Here is a 23,533-nt window from a genome sequence, read left to right on the forward strand (position 1 = left end):
AAAATGATGACAATGAAGGTGATGATGACTTTTACTGCGCAGCCGATGACTGTATTTAACGTCTCTTCAGACGGTGGTGCCATTTCCTGGGGCACCTCCTCCACGGTTTCCGAAGGTGTATCCGTAGTAGTAGTTGTAGGAACTGGCTCTTTTTTGCGAGGCTGCAAAAACATTGTGATCGGCAGTTGCTGCCACTGCTTCTTTTTCCGGTCGAAGAGCAGCTTGTAGGCAGTCATGACGTCGTCGACCTTGTTGCAAAGATTCCTAAAGCAGATTCCATCCAGACTACTGCCTTATCACGTCCACTTGCAACTCGTTTTGCGCCCTGGTTAAAGGACACTGCGGCCGTAGATCTTGTATGCTTTTCCTCCTTTTTAAATAAAAAGAATCGTGGACTCATTGATGCTGTAATGGTGTCCTGTAGCGGTGTAGCTGTTCCCTTCCTTCAACATATCCAAAACTTTTACCTTTTCTGCAATCATTTGCATCTTCTGTTGGCGCTTGGATACGGCCCCTGAAGCAGGAGCACGTTAATGCTGAATGAGTGAGATGAGACTTCCTGGTTAATGCAGCACTCCGTCGCTGAGCCAATCAGCAGCACACAGGAACTTAACTGCGTGCTCTGATTGGGTAGGTTCTCAGCCATCCACCAATAGCATCTCTTGTATGAAATCAACTGGGCAAACCAACTGAGGAAGCAAGTACCAGAAGTAAAAAGACCCATTGTTCGCAGAAACCCGCGAAGCAGCGAAAAATCCACGTTATATATTTAGATATGCTTACATATGAAATCCGCGAAGTCGTGAATCCGCGAAAAGTGAATCGCGAGGGATTACTGTATTTGCATCTTTTGAAGCATTAAGGTTCTAATTCAGTCATCAAGTGGCACATTTTTTCAATAATTTGTTAAAAACAGCCTACTCAGCTTCTCTCATCTTTTTCCTCTATCTATGCCAGGGGTAGAGTAAGATTCCACTAGCATCTCCAGAGTACATCAGAAAATTTCAGTGAACTTACCTATAAATAATCTTAAGATATGATGGGAAAAAGGAATGGAATTCTACATTTATAAAATAAACTTTAGTTCAATAAGCACTAAGCATGATTCAACTACAAATTTTTCAATAAACACATATACAGTGCTTATAAAAAGTATTGCATTACATGGAAGTTTGCACATTTTATTCTTAAACAACAATGAAGCTCATTGGATACAATTTGGCTTTTTTGATATTGATCAGCAGGATAAAGACCCTTTAATGTCAAAGTGAAAACAGATCTCTGCAAAGAGGTCTACATTAATTACAACTACAAAACACAATAATTAATCATGTAAGTATTCACACTGTTTAAAATACAACACTTAAATCATCCCTGGTTCAGCCTATTGGTTTTAGAAGCCACAGTATTCGTTACATGGAGATTTAGCTGAATTGTTTAACTGGTCAGCAAACAATATAACCATAACTCTCCATTGCAAGCCTTGATAGATAAACCTGAGCACCAGTTATAAATGAAAAGTCCCCTGCTTCTTTTATTGTTGAGAGCAAGCACTAGAAAAATTCTGAATCTGTTCAGCCTGGACTTGGTTTCTGGTCTCTGGAGCAGGCTCCCTATCATTTGTGATTTGATTCTTACCAAACGTATTGAACACTCCTCTGTTGTAAGGATAATGTTAGTGCCTTCACTTGGTAATGTATTGTGTGCTAGCAAGACAGGAAGGTCATGTGAGGCCTCGAAAGACCTGTAGCTGCTGCACAAATGGACAGCAAAGAGTAGCAACTAAACTGATAGCCCTGAACAACAGAACACATAGTGAGATCTCATTTGTCATGTCCTACTGAAATTCTTCACTGCTTTGCACTTAAGGTCCTGATGCTTAACACTGCTTTTAGCCTTACAGCTGGGATAAAAGCCACTAAACGTATTAACATTTGTATTACTGCCTGTTGTTGGGTATATTGATATTTGTTACTTTGTGTTATTTAAGGCACCATGGTGTCACAATGTCTACAGTGCTCAGCACTCGCAGCAGGGAGAATTCGGTTTAGGTCTCAAGTGTTCCCTGCATGGAGTTTGCATGTTTTCTCTGCGTCTGTGGGGTTTCCTCCCACAGTCCAAAGACATTCAGGTTAGGTTAACTGGGACTCTTAAATTAGCCCCTATTAGTGTATATGTGTATGTTCACCCTTTGAGGGACTAGTGCCATATCAGAGGATTTATTCCTCCTTGCACCATATGCTTGCTGGGATGGCCAAAAATCCATCTCTTGTCATAATTCAAAATTCTGACAGTTACAATAGATACTTATATGCAGATGCATTATATATTTTTAACAAATAAGTTATTATTATTATCTGTTCCCTTTGAGTCTCTTCTTTTTCCATGGAAGTGCTTGTAAATGCACTGCTGTTCAAATATATTTGATAGTAGGTATTAATTGCTGAACAAACACAGGGCAATACCCTACATCTTTGTTTCAAATTGTTCTCTTTAACCATACATATATTGCTTGCCTTATCCAAAGCAAATTCGTAGATGGCCGAAGCCAGCATCCACTAGTCAATCAGGCTGAACCACATGTTACTCTAGGCAATAAAAGGGGAAAATTCGCATATCATGAAATCCTTTGAGAAGTTAATTAAGAGACAACTACTTAACAAAACTAAGGCCCTTCTGGACCCTCACCAGTTTGCATACAAAGCAAAGAGGGGTGTAGAGGATGCCACAGAAACACTTTTTACACAATCCAGCCCCACATTTTAGTTGAGAAATTGATTGATCAATTTGGCTTTCACCCTAACTTGGTGAAGTGGATTGTAGACTTTTTAACAAACAGAACACAGTAGGGAGTGTTAATGACTGTTTCTCTGACAGCCTAAATAGATCTGTTGGCACTCCGCAAGGTTGTTGTTTATTTCCTCTTTTGTTTATCCTATATACAAATGACTGCAGGAGCTTACACAAGTATAGACATATCCTGAAATTTGTAGACGTCTCTGTCATCACGGGTCTTTTACAAGATAAAGAAGTCAGCCATGGACCTATTGTCAATGAGTTTGCACAATGTTGAAATCGCTTTAATATACGACTTAATATTTCTAAGACAAAAGATATGGTTGTAGATTTCAGGTGCTCTCCAACATCCACTGTCTCAACTTTAATTAAAAGGGAGACAGTGAAGATGGTAGAGCAAAACCAATATCTTGGAACAATCCTTGATAACAAACTTAACTGTGATCTCAATAAAGCACTTATCTGTTAAAACAAAAAAAGGGCAGTCATGACTTTTCTTTCTTAGGAATCTCAACTGTTTTAAAGTGGACAAAACCATAATGACACTTTTTTTTTTATAAGTCCTTTATTGAATCCATTGTTACATTTACTTTTGTCTGTTGGTTTGGCATTCTTAGCTATAAGAATATAAATCATCATAACAGCATTATTAAAATTTGCAGTACGGTTATTGATTTACAGCAAACCACTATCACTGAAATGTATTTCAAAAGGTTAGAAAGAAAGCCAACTCAATTCTGTCAGACAGCAACCATCCTCAATTCCAGCTGTTGCCATTAGGCTACAGATTTAGGTTTCTAAAGGTAAGTAGTAACTGGTTTAAGAACTCTTTTATTCCTAGAGCCATCAGAATTTTAAATTCTGTTGTAGGGATGCTGCCAAGTGTTAAATTCTGCATTATTATTTTGTGTACTGTTGAAAGTAATTATTTTTCTTTGTATTGATCATGAGGGTGTGCTTTTGCAATAACATTGATTGTCAAATGTTGTGTCTTTGTTTATCTATTGGATCTCTGTAACAATGACTTTTTTTGTTTTTGTACTTTTCTGCTGCAAACAAATAATCAATCTAGGATAATAAAGTCTACCTAATTTGCGAATGGACATGTTTCATTTTGTAATTTAAGTTCTCCACTAATTTCTAGTATACCGGAAGAGTTTCATTATGTGTACTGGATCAATAGATTTATCGTGGACTCCTGTTTGGACACTTGTTACTCTGGAGTGAAAGTATTCAGAAGCTGTACAAAATCAGTGAGCATATCATCACAAGGCACAAAATGTAAAGCAAATTAACTTTTAAACAAGCAGGAGAACGTGTCTGTCGTTTTTGTAGGTGTCCAATAAATTTGGTTACTGCACTTTTTACCAGAGCAACTGTCGGAGATAGAAAGAGCAACACAGTAGCTGAGCACATTTGTCCTTGTGTACTTTTGTTTTTGTGTTTTGTTGGTGCAAATTACTTATAGTTGTGGGTTCTGCACTTGTTGACTTCAGGCTGTCTGTGAACTCGCACATACATATTCATGGACAGTTTTTGGGTGTAATAATAATAATTCTTTGCATTTATATAATACTTTTCTCACTACTCAAAGCGCTCAGCAATTGCAGGTTTAAGGGTCCTGCTCAAGGGCCCAACAGAGCAGAGTCCCTACTGGCATTTACGGGTTTTGAACCGGCAACCTTCCGATTGCCAGTGCAGATCCCTAGCCTCAGAGCCACCACTCCGTAGTAGAACAACACTCCGTGAAGAACCATCAAGATACTTGTTTGTGGTCATAGAAAAGATGATCATCATATGTTAATCTCACAGTCTTAGCCTATATTATGTTATTTCTTTAAGCAACAATTCAAATATGTGTCTTTACTCTTTTTCTTTGTTTATTCACTTACAGCAGGCACTTTTCCTCCCTGAAGGTCTGGCTGAATGGATAGAATGAAAATAATTAAGCGGCGGCTGTCCATGTCCTTGCGCAGTGCCCGGCCAGTTGACGACTCGTTGTCTGAGCTAGCTGAACAGATTGCTCTAGATGAGCCAAGTACCTCCCGGGATAATGGTAATAACCACATTCTTTCTATTCCAATTGATGTATTTATCTTTGTAAGTGTTGTCCATTATAGTACCTCTGCTCCATTTCCAAAACACTCCTGTTATTTTGTGAAAGAGCATCAAAACAAAACACAGTAACCATATACTTAAGGCAGGAGGCAAAATATGTATGGTACCTTAGGTTCTCATAATGAAGAGTGACTAGTATAATAGTCTTTGAGGCAACAAGTCGAAATTGAAATGTACTAATTATAACATAAAAGTGAGAGACCAGGATAAGGCCTCTGAGGCATGTTGGAGACGTGATTACAGCATTACTGTCGTGAGTGGGGGAAGACAGAGGTTGCTTGAACGGCATTAGGGAGAGAAAGACAGCCAGAGAGGCCTAAAATAGACTGGGGTACTTTTATACATGACAGCAAGAGATTGAGAGAAACAGAGAAGAACAAAAGGTAAGTGCTGTTCTTTTTATCCAATAAAATGCCACATCTGTTATTTGTTATTTATAATACTTTGCAGTTTGCAGGCATTTTCTAGGGATTCATATTCATGGATGTTTTTTTTCTGGGACAACAATGAATACAAAAATTGACATCTGTTACCAAATTTCTCATTGGAAGTAAAAACCTATACTTTGTAACCGATGAGGTAGCCTGTACATTTCTGGATGTATTTTTACTTCCAGAAGAACTCTATAGTTGAAACTGTGTTAAAAGTTTTTTTCAGATAAAATACATACATTTAGAACTCAAAAAAGAACTCAAAGTTCTGGGGCCCCATGTATAAATGGTGCGTATGCACAGAAATGTTGCGTACGAACGTTTCCACGCTCAAATCGCGATGTATAAAACCTAAACTTGGCGTAAAGCCACGCACATTTCCATGGTACCTCATACCCTGGCATATGCAATTTCTCCGCTCGGTTTTGCAGACTGCCGGCACCCAGCATCAAAGCAGTGCTACTGTTCCTGTGTGGTCACCCTTTCTTTCTTAGATCCACATTGCTGATGCGGCTTTATAAATGCACTGAAACTAACTGCATATTGTTTATTAGTGTAATGCATCTGATTGTAATTAACCTGCAGCAATATAATGGTCCAGGGAATAGCCATAGTATTCCAAATACCATAACCTCTTTAGCGTTGTCACTCTTACTGCATCTTCTTCTTCTTTCCAGCTGCTCCCGTTAAGGGTTGCCACAGCAGATCATCTTTTTCCATATTACTGCTCACTGCACCACTTGGAGTATTTATATCACTGTATCTGAGTGGGGAATCACAGCAGCTGCTGATTGGAAAGAGAATTATCGGTATACAGCATGAAGCAGACGCTGCCTCGGCCATGGCAAAACGCTTCAGAGACTTTCCTGTACTGACTTTGCGGTTTAGAAAACGTTTCATCCCAAGAACTATAAATGCACTCAATCAGTACAATTACCTCACTGTAAACTTGCACTACCGTTATAATATTGCACAACCTGCGCCACTTTATAAAGCACGTATTTACATATGATGACGATATCATTTTTAAGATGAAATGCAGCAAAATATGTTAATTATATTATACAGATAAAACTTTAACTTCATTTAAATAATCTGTATTGTTAATAATTAAACATGTGAGGACACGGTGCCGCAGCGCTAACTAGTTCAGGGATTGTTCCTGCATTGCATTGTATTCTTGCTGGTGCTGACGCGACACTGGAAGGATAGATTGATAGAATAATTAAACACTACTACGAAGATATTTCAATGTTCCTTTAAAGTTTTGAAGAATCGGCGTTCTAAGCTTACAAATGGCTTCACGTCTATTACAGAGCTGAGTGTGTGGCGATTGGGTATTTGGAGAAAGAAAAGTAAGGACAGGAATTGGAGGTTAGTACATTTGAAAGAGACAGAACTTCTGTAATAAATTATTTCATCGAAGGTCGCGCATGGCGCAGCAAGCCTCTTGCGTGAGACATGAACAAGCACTGCGCCACCGTGTTCCCATGTTTAATAACATGCTTTAACTCCTATCATCATGAAAAAGATATCACGTATACATCTCAGTATTTTAATTATTCAGAGAGCTGTAATATCACGAATGTCATGGATTATGTGTCCTGTCAGAGAAAAAGAAAGCCCGTTTAAGAAGCAGGTAGTGATTCACACACACAGAGCACATAGAAGATCGAATACAGAACAAAGCATTTAACGTGCTACTTTAGTTACAATGGGATTTGAGAAACTAGTAAATTAAACGATTTTAAGATGAAGTTTATGATGTTCTACTTTAATGGCAAAATAAACTACGTGATTAAAGTGGAAATTTCGAGATTAAAGTTGACATTTCGTGCTTTTTTCCCCAATGTGTGCCTATTTTTTTTTTGTCTGTACCCTAAAAAGCTTTCATATGACACTCAGACGGTGGGCTACGACTTGCCTTTTCACGGCGACTTTGATATGTGATTTCTTTTTTATTTCGGGCACCGTGTGACTTTGTGAACTTGAGCTTTCGAGTTTCTCCGACACGCTATGTCACTCGATCAACTTCATTTTGTTGATTATACCACTGTTTAAACAAATAAATAAACGTACAACAAATAGTAAGTTTTTCCTTTGCCTCCACTTGGTATTCGATGAAATTCTTATATTTTCCCCCGTGCTTTTCCCATTGTCTTTCATTGTCTTAGTTGTCTTTTCTATTTATATTGATTTGCATATTCAAAGAGGCGTAATTCTGGGAGGAGTTGGGGCGGGACAGAAGACGCGTGCACGTGTGTTACTTTTCACACTGATCGGGATTTATGTAGCGGAAGAACGTGGAAGTTTGCGTATGTACAGATTCTTGCATCTGGATTTTTCTCTGCGTACGCACATTCCCGCTTTTGTGCTTACGCCATGTTATAGTGTGAGTTCTACGCACTGCATTATACATGAGGCCCCTGGTGTCTCTCTGGGCTTATATAAACAAAAATGCAACCCCTTTCTTTATGACAGTAGGTATGATTCACTTTTAACTACCATATCATGAGAACTACAATATTATTGCTGATCATTTCAATTTTTCATATTTCTGCATTTTTATGGAGCAAATGCATATTATTTTAGTAATTTTCCAGTTATACAGAAAAATTGCCTCTCTAATAACTGTGTGTCCTGTGTGAATATCTGCGACAAACTAGACCCGCTGAAGATGACCTTCTTTTCTTTCTGTGTGGTTTTCTATTGTTACCTTGAATAAGTGCCATTTAAATTTGTGCCCCCCCCCCCCAACCTCACCCTTTTCCACTGGGACTTTCCAACAATCCTTTAATTCACAGCTTTCTAAAACGGATCTGCAACCTAACCTTGGAAATCTAATCTTAAGTCAATTTATTTAGCCTTTTATCTGATGTGATTAATATAGTACTGATAAAGCAGTGGTGTTGTATATACTTCAGTCATTTTTGTATGTCCAGGCAGAATTAAAGGCAACATTCTGTACACCATAACTAGTTTTTTTATTACTTTATTTTAAAGTCAGACATGTTCAGATTATTACAGATAATTCTGCAGTTTTAACACACATTCATGCTTGAACATTTTAAGGTTTACTAATCAGCACTCAAGGTAATTTCAATACAAACCTACTTTAGTAAAATTTAAAATAAAGGTATGAAGAAAATAGACACCTTTATTTTATTTTACATAATTTCATAGAGAACATCATTCCACTGTTATTTGCAATTTTTCTGTAATTCTACAGTTGCAATGTTCAGAGAATCACAGAGGATTGCATAGTAATTCTTGGTAGAGTGTGAACTGATTTTCAGTCACCTGCCTAAGTATTAAATTCTGTTATTGTCTGTGATATGATATGGATTTTATTCATATTGGTTTTTCAGTTGGACTAATAGAAAACTGATTTTATAGAGTCTTCATCTTTTGTTTTTTGTTTTTTTTTGTTTGTTTGTTTTATGAATAGTCCAACATTTCTCTAATCTGGACCTTCATTTAGTCCTGTTGTAATACAATTGTGGATTCTGATGTAATTAATTTGTTTCATTCATTCTCAGCTTGACTTTACTTTGTAGTCTCCTTAAATCCTGTTGCATGTTTTTACTTCCTGTCACAACACTAGAAGTAAAGCACAGTTGTTCTTTTCTATAAACTGGCTCCTTGAGATGGTTGTTAACTAGCCACAAAATTAATGGAAAAATCAGATGTGGCTTGTTTCTGTTTGTCTCTTGAACTTAATCTTTAAAAGATTCACTGATTTTGGTTACTGCTAACGGTGAAAAATATATTAAAGTGACTTGTGGTCAATTTAGGGAAACGAGCAGTGATTTGTTCTGTTGATTATTTTGAATCTTTTCAGAGGCCTTGTTTTAAATTAGTCCGAGTTCTGCTTCCCTCTGGCACCTGTGAATATTGGACTCTCTATCTTATAATATTTCCTGTTCCTACACTATACGCTATGTTTTTAATGTTTCTTTTTTTCTTTTTTTTGTTGTATTTTCAGTTTTTACTTCTCTTCTGTCTCTCTTACCCTCAGAGCCAATGGTTCAGCCACCACGTCCTGGAGCTTCTCACAGTGCTCCCTCCTTCTTGCGCCAGTATGCTGGCTCCCTGGGGCGGGCTGCTCTCCGCAGGGACCCTGGATCAGGCAGAATTGGGGAGCGCCCCTACCTCTCACTGGAAAGGACAAGCTCTCTGGGTGAATCTTTGTGTCTTAAGTGTTTCCATGTCTCTTGTTAAGTGGTGTCATGAGACACTGTTCCAAATTCATTGTTCACCTATAATGGCACAAATAGATTCTTGTGTCTCATTGCCCAAGCTTCATCTCTTCGTTTACACTAATTTGGTCTTTTTCTGAGTTCCTTGCTGTCCTGACTATGAAAAAATACATAGAATGTGGAGCTTATGTAATGAGGTAGTTGGCAATATGTGGTCTTTTTAACTGCATACAAACATAGTTGTGCTTCTGCTTTCTGAGGTTTTCTTTTTTGTATTTGTAGAGTTAAGTCTTTTAATGATAACATTTTGCCTGAAGAAGGGGCCTGAGTTGCCTTGAAAGCTTGCATATTGTAATCTTTTTAGTTAGCCAATAAAAGGTGTCATTTTGCTTGGCTTTTCTCTAGAGTTAAATTGCAAGATTGTTAAAATACTACCGGTATTTGTTTACTACCCTTGTTCGTTAAGTAGCTTCAGGCTTAGACTCCTTCTACTAGCCATCAGACTCACTGTCTAGCTGAATTATTCTTTCATTATTTCTTTTAGAATGCTGTATAGATAGTTGTAACGCAAATGATTCTAACTAATGTTGACCTCAAGTTGAAGCCCCCCCCAACCCCCCCCCCACCAGAACCTGAATGTGTGTCTGATTACAGCATTACTTAAGCGATGCATATAATTGCCTAATATGGAGTAATTGAATTACTTTACTGCAAAGATTAGGCTCAGCCTTAAAATAAAATGCAAGTAAAATGTCACTTTGACAAATTTATTAAAGGCAGTAATTTGCCTTTGCAGTAATGGGTTTATTTATGTGCTTCAGGAGTAATGACACCCAGCCCACTACATCGTACCCTTCTAAGCATTCCTATATCAGAATTAAAAAGAGAGAGAGAGAGAGACTGATTGGTTTCTTGAAGTCAAGGACACCATGACTCATCCTTTCGGTTGTAGCAGTCATGAGCGCTCATTCATAATGGGATAAAGCAGGAAATTATTTTAAAGTGGCAAGAATAATAATCCTCACTGGATAACGGTCTGTGTTGACGTGGGTCAGCACCTTATGCCATTTCTTTGCGCAAATATGATGATGATGATGTAGGGCAAGTACGATCTTAAAGGCACATTAATATTGCCTGGTGATATAAATCCATCTTGAACATATGTGCTGTCATATTAATTGTATCAAATAGATAATCACAACATTTCATTAATGTATTTACCCTTTGCTTTATTTGTGATGTTTTCATTGTCTAATGCTAGTTTAACCCAGTCATTTTTGACACATTACCTTATTCGTGTATTAAATATTTTACCATTTTTAGTTGATTTATTTGAGACCTTGTCACTATTCTGGCAAATCGGTCTGATGGGAAGAGCTACACAAAAAACAATCGAGAGCTGATCCCCATGAATGTTCTAATTTTATCTAAGAGAACGTTGTCTAGAACAGGGTTGCCAGGATCCACTCCCGCCACGCCTGTGAATGGTGAATTGCTGCTTGATTTTTGTGCTAGTCATGGATTTTTTCATAACAAATGCAACATTAAAAAAATAAGGTTGGTTATAGTCCCTGTACACCAAAGGTTAGTGATCAAGTTTGTATCATCTGATCTGAAGCTGCATATTCTGGACTCTCAGGTTGAATGTAGGCAGTGGACATCTTGTCTTCACTCCCGTTTGTGGTTTTTATGGGCATGATTTTTAAGATTTGGCTGAGGTTTATAGGGTACCCAGTTTAAGAAACCCAAGGAATGCATCTCTGCTGTTCATAGATGATATTTACTTGGCCTCCTTAAACTGTGATCTCCGCTGCATGTGTGATAAGAGATGAGTGTGATGAGAGATGTTGAAATGGGAATTAGTGTCTCCAAATCTGAGGCTATGGTCTTCTCCCAGGAAAGAGAGGCTTGTTAATTCAAGTACATATGGGTCTTGTTTATTGAATACAGATAAAGGTGATAAATGAGTCAGTGCAGCAACAGTATTTGTATGAATGTTGTAGGGGACCGTGGTGGTGGCACAGCTGTTTATTTACTGATCAGTCTGCATCCATGTCTTCACCAGTGATCACAAGGTGAGAGTAGTAATTGATAGAATACCTATGCATGTCTAAAATGATGTTCCTGGCCACCCAGTGTTGCTGTGCTTACTTTTATGTCAGGGTGTTGTTTCTGTGACCCTCATCAGGAAAAGCAGAGCAAAAAGGATAATGATGATGAGAGCTATTTCTTACAGACTTCAGATCATTTATCTTTTTTTTTATATATGTTCCTACCAGTTCTCTATGTTGTTGTACTGTAAATTCAGCAGTATGGATAATGAACATTTATATCATTTATTGTCACCCATTAAAGAACAAAAAACGTAATAAAGAAACACTGAAAACTGAAACACATTAGGAGGAGGAGTAAGGACAGTAGCAGTAGTTGTTCCCTAGTTTTCAGCCACAAAGGTAATTTTAGAAACTAACTGAATTATTTTTTTTTCTTCTTAAGTATACTGACCATTGCTTTCAGCTGTCATAAAGTATGTTTAGTCAGTGTACATACAGTCAAGGAGGGTCCTCTTTATTGATCTCACTCATTTAATTTTCTGTTATTAATTAAGACCTGATTTGGGCTGAGAGAAATTATGATTAACTCTAAAGACTATTTTGAATTCTAGACATCTAGCTGAAGATTAAAAATCAGTGAAAATGAGTTTAGAACGTTCCACTGGCTTTTTCACGTCATTTGGAACACTCTCTACAGCATTTCTTTTTATCAGTTTTAAATCTAAAAGCTCTTCAGTTTTAATTTTTAAATAAGATACCCATATATACTCAGCTAATAAAAATTAAGCTTCTCTTAAGTGTTCTTGTAAATACAAATGCCCTAAATGTGTTTTTTTGAAAAGACCATCTAAATATCACATAAGACACCTAAAGTTATAGCCTATTTAGTTTTTGTCCAGTTATGACAAAGAAGCAAATTTTGGGTTTGTTATGTAAGCAGTCCTTGCATTTCCTGTACAAAACTGGTGGGTTCTTATTATAGGAACAAACAAATTAACAGACTGGTGTAGCAACCCTTTGGACATTAAGGCTGAAAAGGCTCTTGCGCATTGTTTATTCTTTTGTTAAAAATTTCTAATGATTTTAACTATGAGCTGAGAGTAGTATCAGAGATATTAATAAAAAAAAACTGAGCAGCTTCAAGAAAGGTTTGACAATGAAGTATGGCAGAGAAATGTGCATGCATCCATATGTACAAATTTAGCTTTTACATGTGCAAACAACATAAATGCTTTTATCGATATGGAGACTTATCATCATGTCATTATTAGCAAACAAATAGGAAGGAGCTATTGAAGTCCTGGGTCAGCATGCATCAGCAAAAGAAAAAACAAAGCTTATTCCAAAGATGAAAAAAAGTTTAGAGGCACAACATTTTGGCTGTATACTCATCATCATTTGCGTCAAAGGTTAGAGTCTCAATTTTTTTTGGTTGAGTAGCCCTCATCAGGTGTGTGTTTTTATTTTCAGTGTGGAAGTATCCTTTATCCTTTTCTGTTAAATAACTATTATGTTCATTTCTAACATTGATAAAAAATAATAATGTGACTGGTAGGAAAAAGAGGAAGACTCATTGATTCTTTTTTCCCTTCACAAAGGTTTGTCCCTGTTGTCGCGACAATTAATTTGTGTATCTTAACACCTCATAAGATGTATTTATACTGGCCCACAGGATCTAAGGAGTGGTTTCAAAGTATGAGAGGACCTAATCCTTTGTTGATGAATATGCAAGTGTCATGGGATTGTATTAGGTAGCTGTTTATTCCTAAAGGGTAATTTTTCCAATTGATTGATAATTGAGAATAATGGACAGGTTAGCAGGAGAAAGACATATGTACTATAATTATCAGTAAATGTTTTGATATGGGCATCATTATGTCCAGAACATCAGGTTCAAGTTCAACTCAAGATTTAGTAACAGTCATAACTGTAGCCACAGGAGTGTAAGGCAAGTTCTAGCACAGGTAAAACGTGTGCCGAAAGAAGTCTCTCAGTCCAAAAGTTTGTTTTAAAATATTTAGTGAAAATTCAAAGCAAATAAGCCACACAAGAATAAAGAAAAAATGGTTATTACACATGTAGAATAAAAGGCAAAAAATTAGAAAAAATGTTATCTTCTCTAAACTTAGCTTTTCTTGTAAAACTTTAGTTGTTTCTATACTTGAAGATTCTCTACTTCTTCTTCTGTGCGCTTTAAATGTATGTCGCAGCACATTCAATTAAGTACTTTGTCTTTCATGTTACTTGGCACACAAAACACGCAAGGCACGGTTTAAAACCATGTGCCCTCTACGCCTTACACATGGCAAGGCTGATCACTAACTGAGAATAATGTTTAGTCGGAGAGGCTTAAAATAGTAAGAATATACCAATTCAATTCAACTTATGGGGATTATAGGAACCTCCCATAGATAATGCACTAATATTTAGGAAAACATTTATATAACTTAAATAACTAGCAAATGGCTCTTACAATAACAAAAAAAAAATAAAAACAGAAATTTTAACATTCTCTTACCCTTGTTTGTTACTGCCTATAATAACTGCAAGCTATACCTAGAGTGGTAGTTCTTATTTTGCCCTTGGAATGTAAACGGCATATAAAACAAACCAAGAGTGAAACCCGTGCATATTTCAAGATATTATTCAGCCATTATTCAGCCTGTTTGTATTTGATACAATTTTCACAACAAAAGTAGTCATAGTCATCCTATTTCATGAATCATTTTTATTAGAATTTTATTTTCCAAGTAAAGACCATTTCAAATTTCAAAAAATATATAGTAGTTTTTTTTATTTGTATCATGCTGATCCCTTGCATTAATCAGGGAGACTTACAGTTTTTGTTGTGGCTTTCCGTTTTGACTTGCTTCCCCAGATATCCCCCTTTGACCCATTAATTTGTATATATCTGTAACTGCTGCTTTCTTGGGCTGCAGTCTTTAAGACAATGCATTTTATGTCTTGCTAATATAATACATCATAAAAACAGAAAAAAAGCTCCAATAATTTTAAACGCAGTTGGCACATTTGCTTCAGTGCCTTTATGTCCTTGATGTTGCTCATTGACTGGAGGTTGGATGAGGGGTTATTTAAACTGTTGTCCTAGCTTCTGTACAGTTTACTTTCCTTTGCTAATGCAGCTAATTATTGTTTTGGGATAGAACAGCTGCGTCTCTGTCTTTGATAAAGTAAACCATTGCAGTGGGAGCAGAGCTGACAGGCAGTTTGAGAGGGGGTGTGTTTTTGATAAATTGAGGGTCTGGGTTTATTTTGCTGTTTGGCAGGGTTTCTTTTGTCCTATAAGACTCTGTTTTTCTTTTTCGTATTTCTTCCATTTTAAACTATTATGCATAACTTCATCTTCTTTAGCTAAAGGTCTACTTGAAAGAGACTTAATGTTTTTAGCAACAATATTTAACTGAAAAATGAACATTGAATTTTAAATCCATTTTACATGTACAACCTAGCCAAGAATTGGTCTGCCAGCATATGGAATCTTTAACAGTTCTAACAGGAAATAATGTAGATAATCCATAAATGAGTTAAGAACATCAGATGAGTATAACTGTAATACAAAGTGCAAATACAATGTAAATACCGTAAGCAAAGAAGCACAGAGTAAATATTCTAAATTAGGATATGTTGTAGCAGTGTAGGTAATGATATGCTCTGTTATGAAGTATTCTACTGAAAAATGACAAAAGGCAAATATTCAATCGACTGTAGTTTTTGAAGTTATTACAGTGCAGCAAAAATTAGAAATTGAGAATGTAAAGTTATTTACTTCACTTTTATACTGAAGTGATGTTATTTTTCGTTTTTTTTTTTTTTTTTTGCTTTTTAAATTTGTATGTTTTCACTACAAAAGACTGAGCAAGCTACTCTGGTAGTACCTCATCTATACCTAAATGTTCTCAGATTTTATTAGAGGAGGGTGTTATCAAATTGAAAATGTATATAAAGTTATAACACGTGGAAAAAAAAATACAATTGTGGATGTTTACAAAATCCAATTTGTGTCTTCTCCCTGCTTTCACAAACCTCATTTCTCTCATATCTTATTCCTTTTAAAATGGTTTCCAGCACACATCATCCCAGAGCTAGTCTCATACATTGAGAATTAAAGCAACAAAAAGACATAGCAGTGAAATAACTTGATTTGTCCTTGTGATCTGGGGGAAGTGCTGCCTTCCTATTAATGAAGGTCATTTGACCATTTTTAAGTGAGTAGACACTAAGAGAAAGCTAAGTCATTAGTCTGGTTCTGGTTACCTACATCCTTCTCACCCTTGTCACTCCTCTTTCAGGCAGAAGAAGGTGACGTTTGTTGATTCCCCACCCTCTCAGACAATGATTATACTTCCTTCAGAAATTGTTATTGGGAGCTTAGTGGTGAGCTATTGAGTATGAATGGTTTTCTGTCACTAATGTGGTGCTATTTCTCTAAAAAGCCAAATACTATACTAAAAGCCTTCTCTGCTGTATAAAAATGTACTGTGCAGGCCAATATAAATATTCAGATTCTGTCTATCACATAGCATTAACATACAAGTACTTGTACTGTATATACTCTTGTCATAATGTATAGTGCTCAGGAAAGTGTAAGCTACTCTTATAAGAAGCTAGAGAGAGCACAGCCATGGTAAACAAGAATGTACTATAACTAGGAACTGACCCCAGGATACTGTCCTCTGGCCATAAAACAGTTGTAGGGTATTATATAAATGTCTGTGGCTATTAGAAGATTGTTTCTGATTTATTTTTTCCACATAATAGCATTTCTTCTAGACTGTGTAATAATTACATATTTTAAAAAAGAAAACAAATTGCTGCCTGTTTGTCTAAAAATAGCAAGGCAAGAATTTTACTCCTAAATGGAATCGAGTGATAAGCAGAGACATTTCATGTCAGTGAGCAGAACAATGTAAGAGCACTTGACAATCTTAAAGTCACTAGGCTAAGCTTCTTTTGTGACCCTATTTAACAAAGGATATAATGACATAAATTTACAAGTGGCCTAGCAGTTTTAGCATTTATTATCAATAGATCCTAAATGTTCATGTCACGCACCCTATTTTGAGACTGCTCTCTTCTTCCCTTTAATATTTTGCAACAATGGTGGGAAAAGCTTATTTTAAAAACGGAGGAAAGTCAATGCAATATTCGAGGGAATCAGGCCTTACTTTTCAACTTCTAATTGCAATCATTTTTACTCGATGCACCCTGTTTACACTGGCATGCATTTAGAAAATATATCTTTCGCTGATTCCTCCCAAACATGCCCATATATCTAATAGAGCACCCCTAGCAACAAACATCAATACTGTACAATAAAATGATTAACTAAATTTGTTGCTGCAGCTATGGTATTAAATAGTAGTGTCTATTTTAAATAGTTGGAAACAATTCCCCTGTTGGCTGCTCCTGGACTAAGCCCTACCCCAACCTTCCTCAGGCTATGATTTGAGAATCTGTTCCTTAATTTTAATTTTTTTCCTCGTAATGAGTAAGGAAGCTCATATTTATGAATATATATGTAATTTTTTTTTTTTACCTCTTTCATTATCTTGCACAATAGAGCATGATGCATTTAATGTAAAGCCCTGGAGCTGAGCAGTCACTGTGTGTGTGTGAGAAACCAAATACAGCTTTCGACTGATTTTTGTGGTCTCCTGGGGGTCGTCGAGAGGCCTCTGGGTCAAGCTTTCCTTTCCCGCCTGCATAGTTTATCATTGCCTGACATCTCTATAATCATAAAATCCAAATGCCTATATGTGAATTTCAAGACTGGCACAATATTATTTGTTGTTCAGTGTTCTTTTTATTCCTTTGTATTTGTGTCTTCCATATAATAAACTATTAATGCTGATTGTATCCCCACATTTTTGTACACCTTTGTATCCACTCATTTTTTCACGTTTTCGGGTTGAATTTTACATGCAGAAAAATTAATGCTGTTTTCAGATTACCCAGAAAAAAAATTAAAATGTTGATAATGAAATTTGTGTCTGTAAGTGGATGGATCCTAAGTCACACTAAATTGACCTGGAAGACAGGTCTGAAGCAGTCATTGTGCTGTGTGACTGTTAAGCTTCTACAGTTTTCTTAGACAGATTTGAATTGACTTGTTAAGGGTATGGCCAAGCTGTACTGTATAAAAGATGTCCAGTTGAAAAGGGGTGCTTTTATATAAGAATAAATTTAACTGAAAAGTTTTATTGGATATATTGAGATACACCCAAGTGTTGGATAAAGCCTGTAAATAGGTTCTGAATTTTCTAAGGCGTGTCTGATTGGATCTTTCAACTCAAGTATTCTGTTTACTATTGAGTAGGTTTGGATAGGGTTAACAGGTCAGCTGACTGCTCTTGCTTTGCTAATAAGCCCTGGTTTTGGTTCTGTTCCCCCAAGGGAGTGATTCACATTCAGATCAAAAACTACTAAGCACCGTTTCACAAAAGTGTAAGGCTGGCTCACTGGCTATGGTGCAGGAAAGAGTACAGAGCTCACAGATTAGCCCTGGCCATCTTTTCTGCCAACAACATAAGATGATGTGAGGAGAGAAGCTAATGGGCGGGGCAATGGAGGGTCTGTATTTTTATTATTTATCCTGAGGCGGCTGGTGGAGAGAGCGATCACTGCTGGTATTTTCATAAGCGTACAGGCGGCATAGACAAAAGAGAGGGAGGGTAGAGCGAGAGAGGGGGAGAGAGAGAGAGAGAGATCAGCACACGCTGACAAGAGTGCAGCGAGGGAGATGTACACAATGCCCAACGAGGAGAACTGCAAACTCTGAATAACACAGAAAAGGACACAGCAAGCTTTGCCAGAGGCTTTTGTGCTTCTCGATCCTATTCATTCTTTAATATTCCGAAGAGCGAGTAAGAGCAAGCAGACTGGGTGAGCAAGCAGACTTGGTGTACAAGCCTCCTGCAATCTTTGTCATTTAAGAAAAGATAACAGGACAATAAGGTCTAAGAAGAATAACCATAGAAATCTTCTGCCAGTCTCTTGACTGTATTTTTTCTGAGGATGAGACAGTTCTGCAAGACTGTATTATGTCACAAAACACTCTTCTGAGGCCTGAGTATTTGGATTAGGTGGTGCTGTATCCGTGTTGAGTTTGGTAGCCTTTTCTGGATATTTGGGGGGGGGTCTACCCCAGAAAGCTGCTCCCAGGGATTGACCCCCCGATTTCTTCCCCACCCTTTGGCAGCACAATGGCAGATGCGGGAAAGGAGCCCCAGCAACGTCTTTCCCCTTTCAGAATGCTGAAGATTTTAGACTCTTGCAGGCCGGCAGGCCACCGGATCGGTGAGTTTGGAAGAGGTCAGTGATGAAGGTCATTTGGAGTGGGGGGGGGGGGGGGGGGGGTGGTATGCATGTTTCTTGAGCCAAAGGAGGTTCACACAGTTTTCCGTCTTTCTTTTTGCAAGCTTATGTTAGAATAGTGAGTTTCAAACATCATTTTCAGTTTTATTAAGTTTGAATGCTTTTCTCTCCACCATTCTAGATTGTTTTCTTTCTCTTAGCAATCTAGTCAAGGTTTATAGCGTGGTAAATATGTCTAAGCACTAGAACTGGACATTTCCAGAAATGATTCTGAGTTTATTGGAAATTTCAGTATGCACATCATGTACGTAAAAAAAAAAAAACATAAACCTATTGCTGTTATGGCCAGTAGTTGTAATGGTAAGCAAACAGGAAAGACCCTTTGTATGCTCTGGATTTGGCATGGTGTATGTTTTGGTTATGTGTCTTTTGTATATTCTGTTTTTTTTTTCAGCCTTGGCTTAAAATATAGAAAAAGTACCCTATGGATGTTTATTTGTTTTCTTCCATAAACCACTTATTTATTAATCTGTATGTGCACGTCTTTAATCACTGAGAATTTGAGTCCTCTTGGAAAAACCTAACAGTCTTGGTGACAAGCATGATGATGCTTATTCATGTGGCTGTTCAAGCTGGATGCTTTTTATTCTTCAGCTGTGCAATGTGCGATGTGTTTCCATTTTCAGCTAGTGAGATGTCAGTTCTTAAAGTGTTGTTGGAGCCACAGACCAAATTAGAGTGATCCAGAAAGCATCCTTGGCACTAAGAATCTAAAATTGATGTATTTTGTATGTCTAGATTGTTACAACATTATTGCATTTTATTATTATGATTTGAAAACAGAAACATTTTTGTTTATAAATACCTCTAACTGGAATCTGTATTATGTCCTTTTCACTCTTATTACTCACCTTAACAGACTGCTTAAAGAGGATTGTCTGGCTTTGTCAATGTTTTCTTACTGTTTATGACACAATTGCAACTGTAGTCTAGAATATTGTTGAATTCTTTTTTTATTTTATTTTTTGCAAATAATCAGCTTTCTTACTTATTTTAAGTATGCATTCTAGCATCCTAAATATTGTTCTTGGGTTTTGGTTTATTCACAGCCTTTTAGAACAATCCACGTTTTGATATTTGGGAAGGCCAGTTTCAGAGAAGAAGGTTACAATATATGATATAGTAATGTGCTTTTGTTTAAATGAGAAGGTGGGATACTTAGTGAGCTTCTATGATCATTTGATCCAGCACACTGCTGCAGTATTGACCTTAAACTTTTGGCTAGAAATCAGATTATCCTGTTTGTAGTCTCACATTTCTTTTCTTAGGTCTAAGTGTAGTCTTGAGTTTTCTCATAAAAACTATGGTGAGATGGCAGGCTACAAAAAATCACGTAGATAGCATTAAGTAAAATTAAATCATAGGGCACTCATTTTTGTACTCTTGCACAGATTTTCAAGGCAGCAGTGGCTAATGCAGCTTTAAATATAGTTGGATTCAAGTGCAGTTGACATGGCAGTGTTTGCTGTCTCACAGTACCTGAACTATGATTTGATTCATGCTTAGGGTACCTTCTGCATGACGTATGACTGTTCAATACATGTTCACGTGGGTCTCTTCCTATATTCAAGAAATTTCATTCTGAAGGTTGACTCCTTGAACCCACTGTTGCCATTCTAGGCTGTGCCTTTGTGGTACAGAACTCTTGATAAGTGGGTTATGAAGCAGAATTTTGAAAAATGAATAGGTACAGAAAGTTAACTACTTCAGATGATAAAAATTATTAAAAATAACTAATACATTTCCAAATCCTTGCCTTGTGGATACTTTTCATCTCAATTTTTTTTCCACCAACATTGTATTACGCTGCTTCTTCATAAAGTGTTATCTGTTAAAAGTCATCAGTGTATCTGAAGCCGGTGTTTTTATGCTTCTAGGTATTGTCCATGAGAATGTGAAAATGGGCTCTGATGGGGAGAGTGATCAAGCATCTGGGACATCGTCTGATGAAGTCCAGTCACCAGTCAGAGTTCGCATGAGGAACCACTGTCACAGACGCATCTCTACAGAGGTTTGTACATCTCTTAATAGAATATGAAATTTATTTGCTGATAACTTAGTAAGCTTGGTCATGTTTTCATTCTGTTGTGTGGGGCCAACTCCAAACAATGTAGTTGAAAAACTAAGTCAGTTTGAAAAGAAGATAAATTTCAGTGAAAGTGGATTTTTATTTAAAATGAAGTCTGGGCATATTACTAATTTTCAGGCCATTTTCTTACAGTGGCTTAAAACTGATGTTTTCTGTTGTGCTTTTGTAAACCATACATGGATTAGATTTAGAAGATACATCACCATGCTTCTTAACTCAGTCTGATGTTGCCGGACTGAAATACTCAAAGTCATGCCTTGGCATTTTTGTGCTAAGGAACTAAGCAATAATAACTTGAGCAATAAAAATAATCAGATTTCCACTGCCATTTCTGCATGACTTGCTCAGGGAGAATAAGGGTGGACTAGTCCTGAATTATACTATACTCCAAATGTGCAGTGTCTCAGGTGTGTAGTGTAGAGCAACAGAGGAGTTTTTCTGTTTAAGCCCAATTTAAAATATGCAGAAAAACTTTCATCCCTCCATTTTGTAGTTTGCTTTATTTGGAGTTTTCCCATGTAAACAGTAGTTCTGAAATTGTTGTGTATTTTTATCTGCAATTTACATTCCAGCTTTGTAAAGAAACATATTTCCATAATTTGTGCTCTGCAGAATATTAACAGCACATAACAACTTAAAATGTTAAAAACAATTGCATTATAGATAATATCCTTTGTATTCTCACTTAGCTCACTTCCTTCACTTCAATTTTGTTGTCTTCCAATCCACAAGAGTTTTCTTTATATTTAGAACTATAAGTAGCCCTGCATCTTGAGTCTGCAATGTATTCCATACAATATAGGTAAGAGTAAATTCTGGAAGACAGCAAAATGATTTAAGTGCATGAGTTGTATGATTTTGCTTCTTATATATTAGTGATTCTTGCTGCTTTATTTTGAACTACAGTAATCCCTCCTCCATCGCGGGAGTTGCGTTCCAGAGCCACCCGCGAAATAAGAAAATCCGCGAAGTAGAAACCATATGTTTATATGGTTATTTTTATATTGTCATGCTTGGGTCACAGATTTGCGCAGAAACACAGGAGGTTGTAGAGAGACAGGAACATTATTCAAGCACTGCAAACAAACATTTGTCTCTTTTTCAAAAGTTTAAACTGTGCTCCATGACAAGACAGAGATGACAGTTCTGTCTCACAATTAAAAGAATGCAAACATATCTTCCTCTTCAAAGGAGTGTGCGTCAGGAGCAGAGACTGTCATAAAGACAGAGAAAGCAAACAAATAGGGCTGTTTGGCTTTTAAGTATGCGAAGCACCAAGCACTGCGGCACAAAGCTGTTGAAGGCGGCAGCTCACACCCCCTCCGTCAGGAGCAGGGAGAGAGAGAGAGAGAGAGAGAGAGACAGAGAAAAACAAACATGCAAAAATCAATACGTGCCCTTCGAGCTTTTAAGTATGCGAAGCACCGTGCAGCATGTCCTTCACTAAGCAGCTGCACAGAAGGTAGCAACGTGAAGATAATCTTTCAGCATTTTTAGACGAGCATCCGTATCATCTAGGTGTGCAAACAGCCCCCCTGCTCACACCCCCTACTTCAGGATCAGAGAAAGTGCAAGAGAGAGAAAGAGAAAAGTAAGTTGGGTAGCTTCTCAGCCATCTGCCAATAGCGTCCCTTGTATGAAATCAACTGGGCAAACCAACTGAGGAAGCATGTACCAGAAATGAAAAGACCCATTGTCTGCAGAAATCCGCGAACCAGCAAAAAATCCGCGATATATATTTAAATATGCTTACATATAAAATCCGCGATGGAGTGAAGCCGCGAAAGGCGAAGCGTGATATAGCGAGGGATCACTGTACCTCTAGGATATTAAGCAAATGAGTCAAATTGCCGCCTGACAATAAACTATTTCAATCGTGAATTCTGATTGAAACAAGTGTCACAGGAGGCTGGGGGTGGTACCCAGTCGGGACGCCCAGGAGGACCGGAGGTGGGCTTATGCCTCCCCCAGACCACGTGGGGATGACCGCCCTGGTGGCTTTGGGGACCACGGGAACAGAGCTTTGAAGCTCAACCCTATAGGGGCCCATGGTCACCGCCAGGGAGCGCCCCAATGCCTATGGAGCTCTGTCCCTCAGCACTTCCGCCACATCCGTAAGTGCTGGGGGGAAGAAGACCAGAGACACCCGGAGTGCTTCCGAGTGTGCAGCCGGTACTTCCGCCACATTGGGGAGTGCCGGCGGAGGCAAATCGGGAGGCACCTGGAGCATATCCGGGTGTGTATAAAAGGGTCGCCTCCCTCCATTCAATGGCTGGAGTCAGGTGGAAGAGGATGAAGCTTGGAGGAGAGGAGTGGAGGTGGACCAGAGAAAGAGAGAAGAGGCATTGTGAGGCATGGACTTCAGGGTGATTGGTGCTGCGGCACTGGGTTGTGTGTGCTGTTTATTTGTAAATATTATTATAAATAAATGTGTGTTGGGTGATAAAACGA

At 37.6% G+C, this 23,533-nt stretch overlaps 1 protein-coding gene across 6 annotated transcripts in view; it reads left to right on the forward strand.

The window, feature by feature from the left end:
- Nucleotides 1-23,533, forward strand: part of LOC114668309 (cyclin-dependent kinase 17-like) — a 99,881-nt gene that overhangs the window by 43,373 nt on the left and 32,975 nt on the right. For 2 of the 6 annotated variants that reach the window (XM_051921068.1, XM_028823977.2), the window contains exons 3-5: nt 4,691-4,852; nt 9,364-9,525; nt 20,871-21,004. In XM_051921068.1, the coding sequence (XP_051777028.1) occupies nt 4,723-4,852; nt 9,364-9,525; nt 20,871-21,004 (426 nt within the window). In that variant the 5' untranslated portion in view covers nt 4,691-4,722. Of the gene's footprint in view, nt 1-4,690; nt 4,853-9,363; nt 9,526-18,312; nt 18,931-20,870; nt 21,005-23,533 lie in introns of those variants that run through there. The other 4 variants (XM_051921069.1, XM_028823982.2, XM_028823979.2 and 1 more) reach the window with 3 other exon arrangements.

Source organism: Erpetoichthys calabaricus, chromosome 18, assembly GCF_900747795.2.
Source record: "Erpetoichthys calabaricus chromosome 18, fErpCal1.3, whole genome shotgun sequence".
Classification (NCBI taxonomy): Eukaryota; Metazoa; Chordata; class Cladistia; order Polypteriformes; family Polypteridae; genus Erpetoichthys; species Erpetoichthys calabaricus.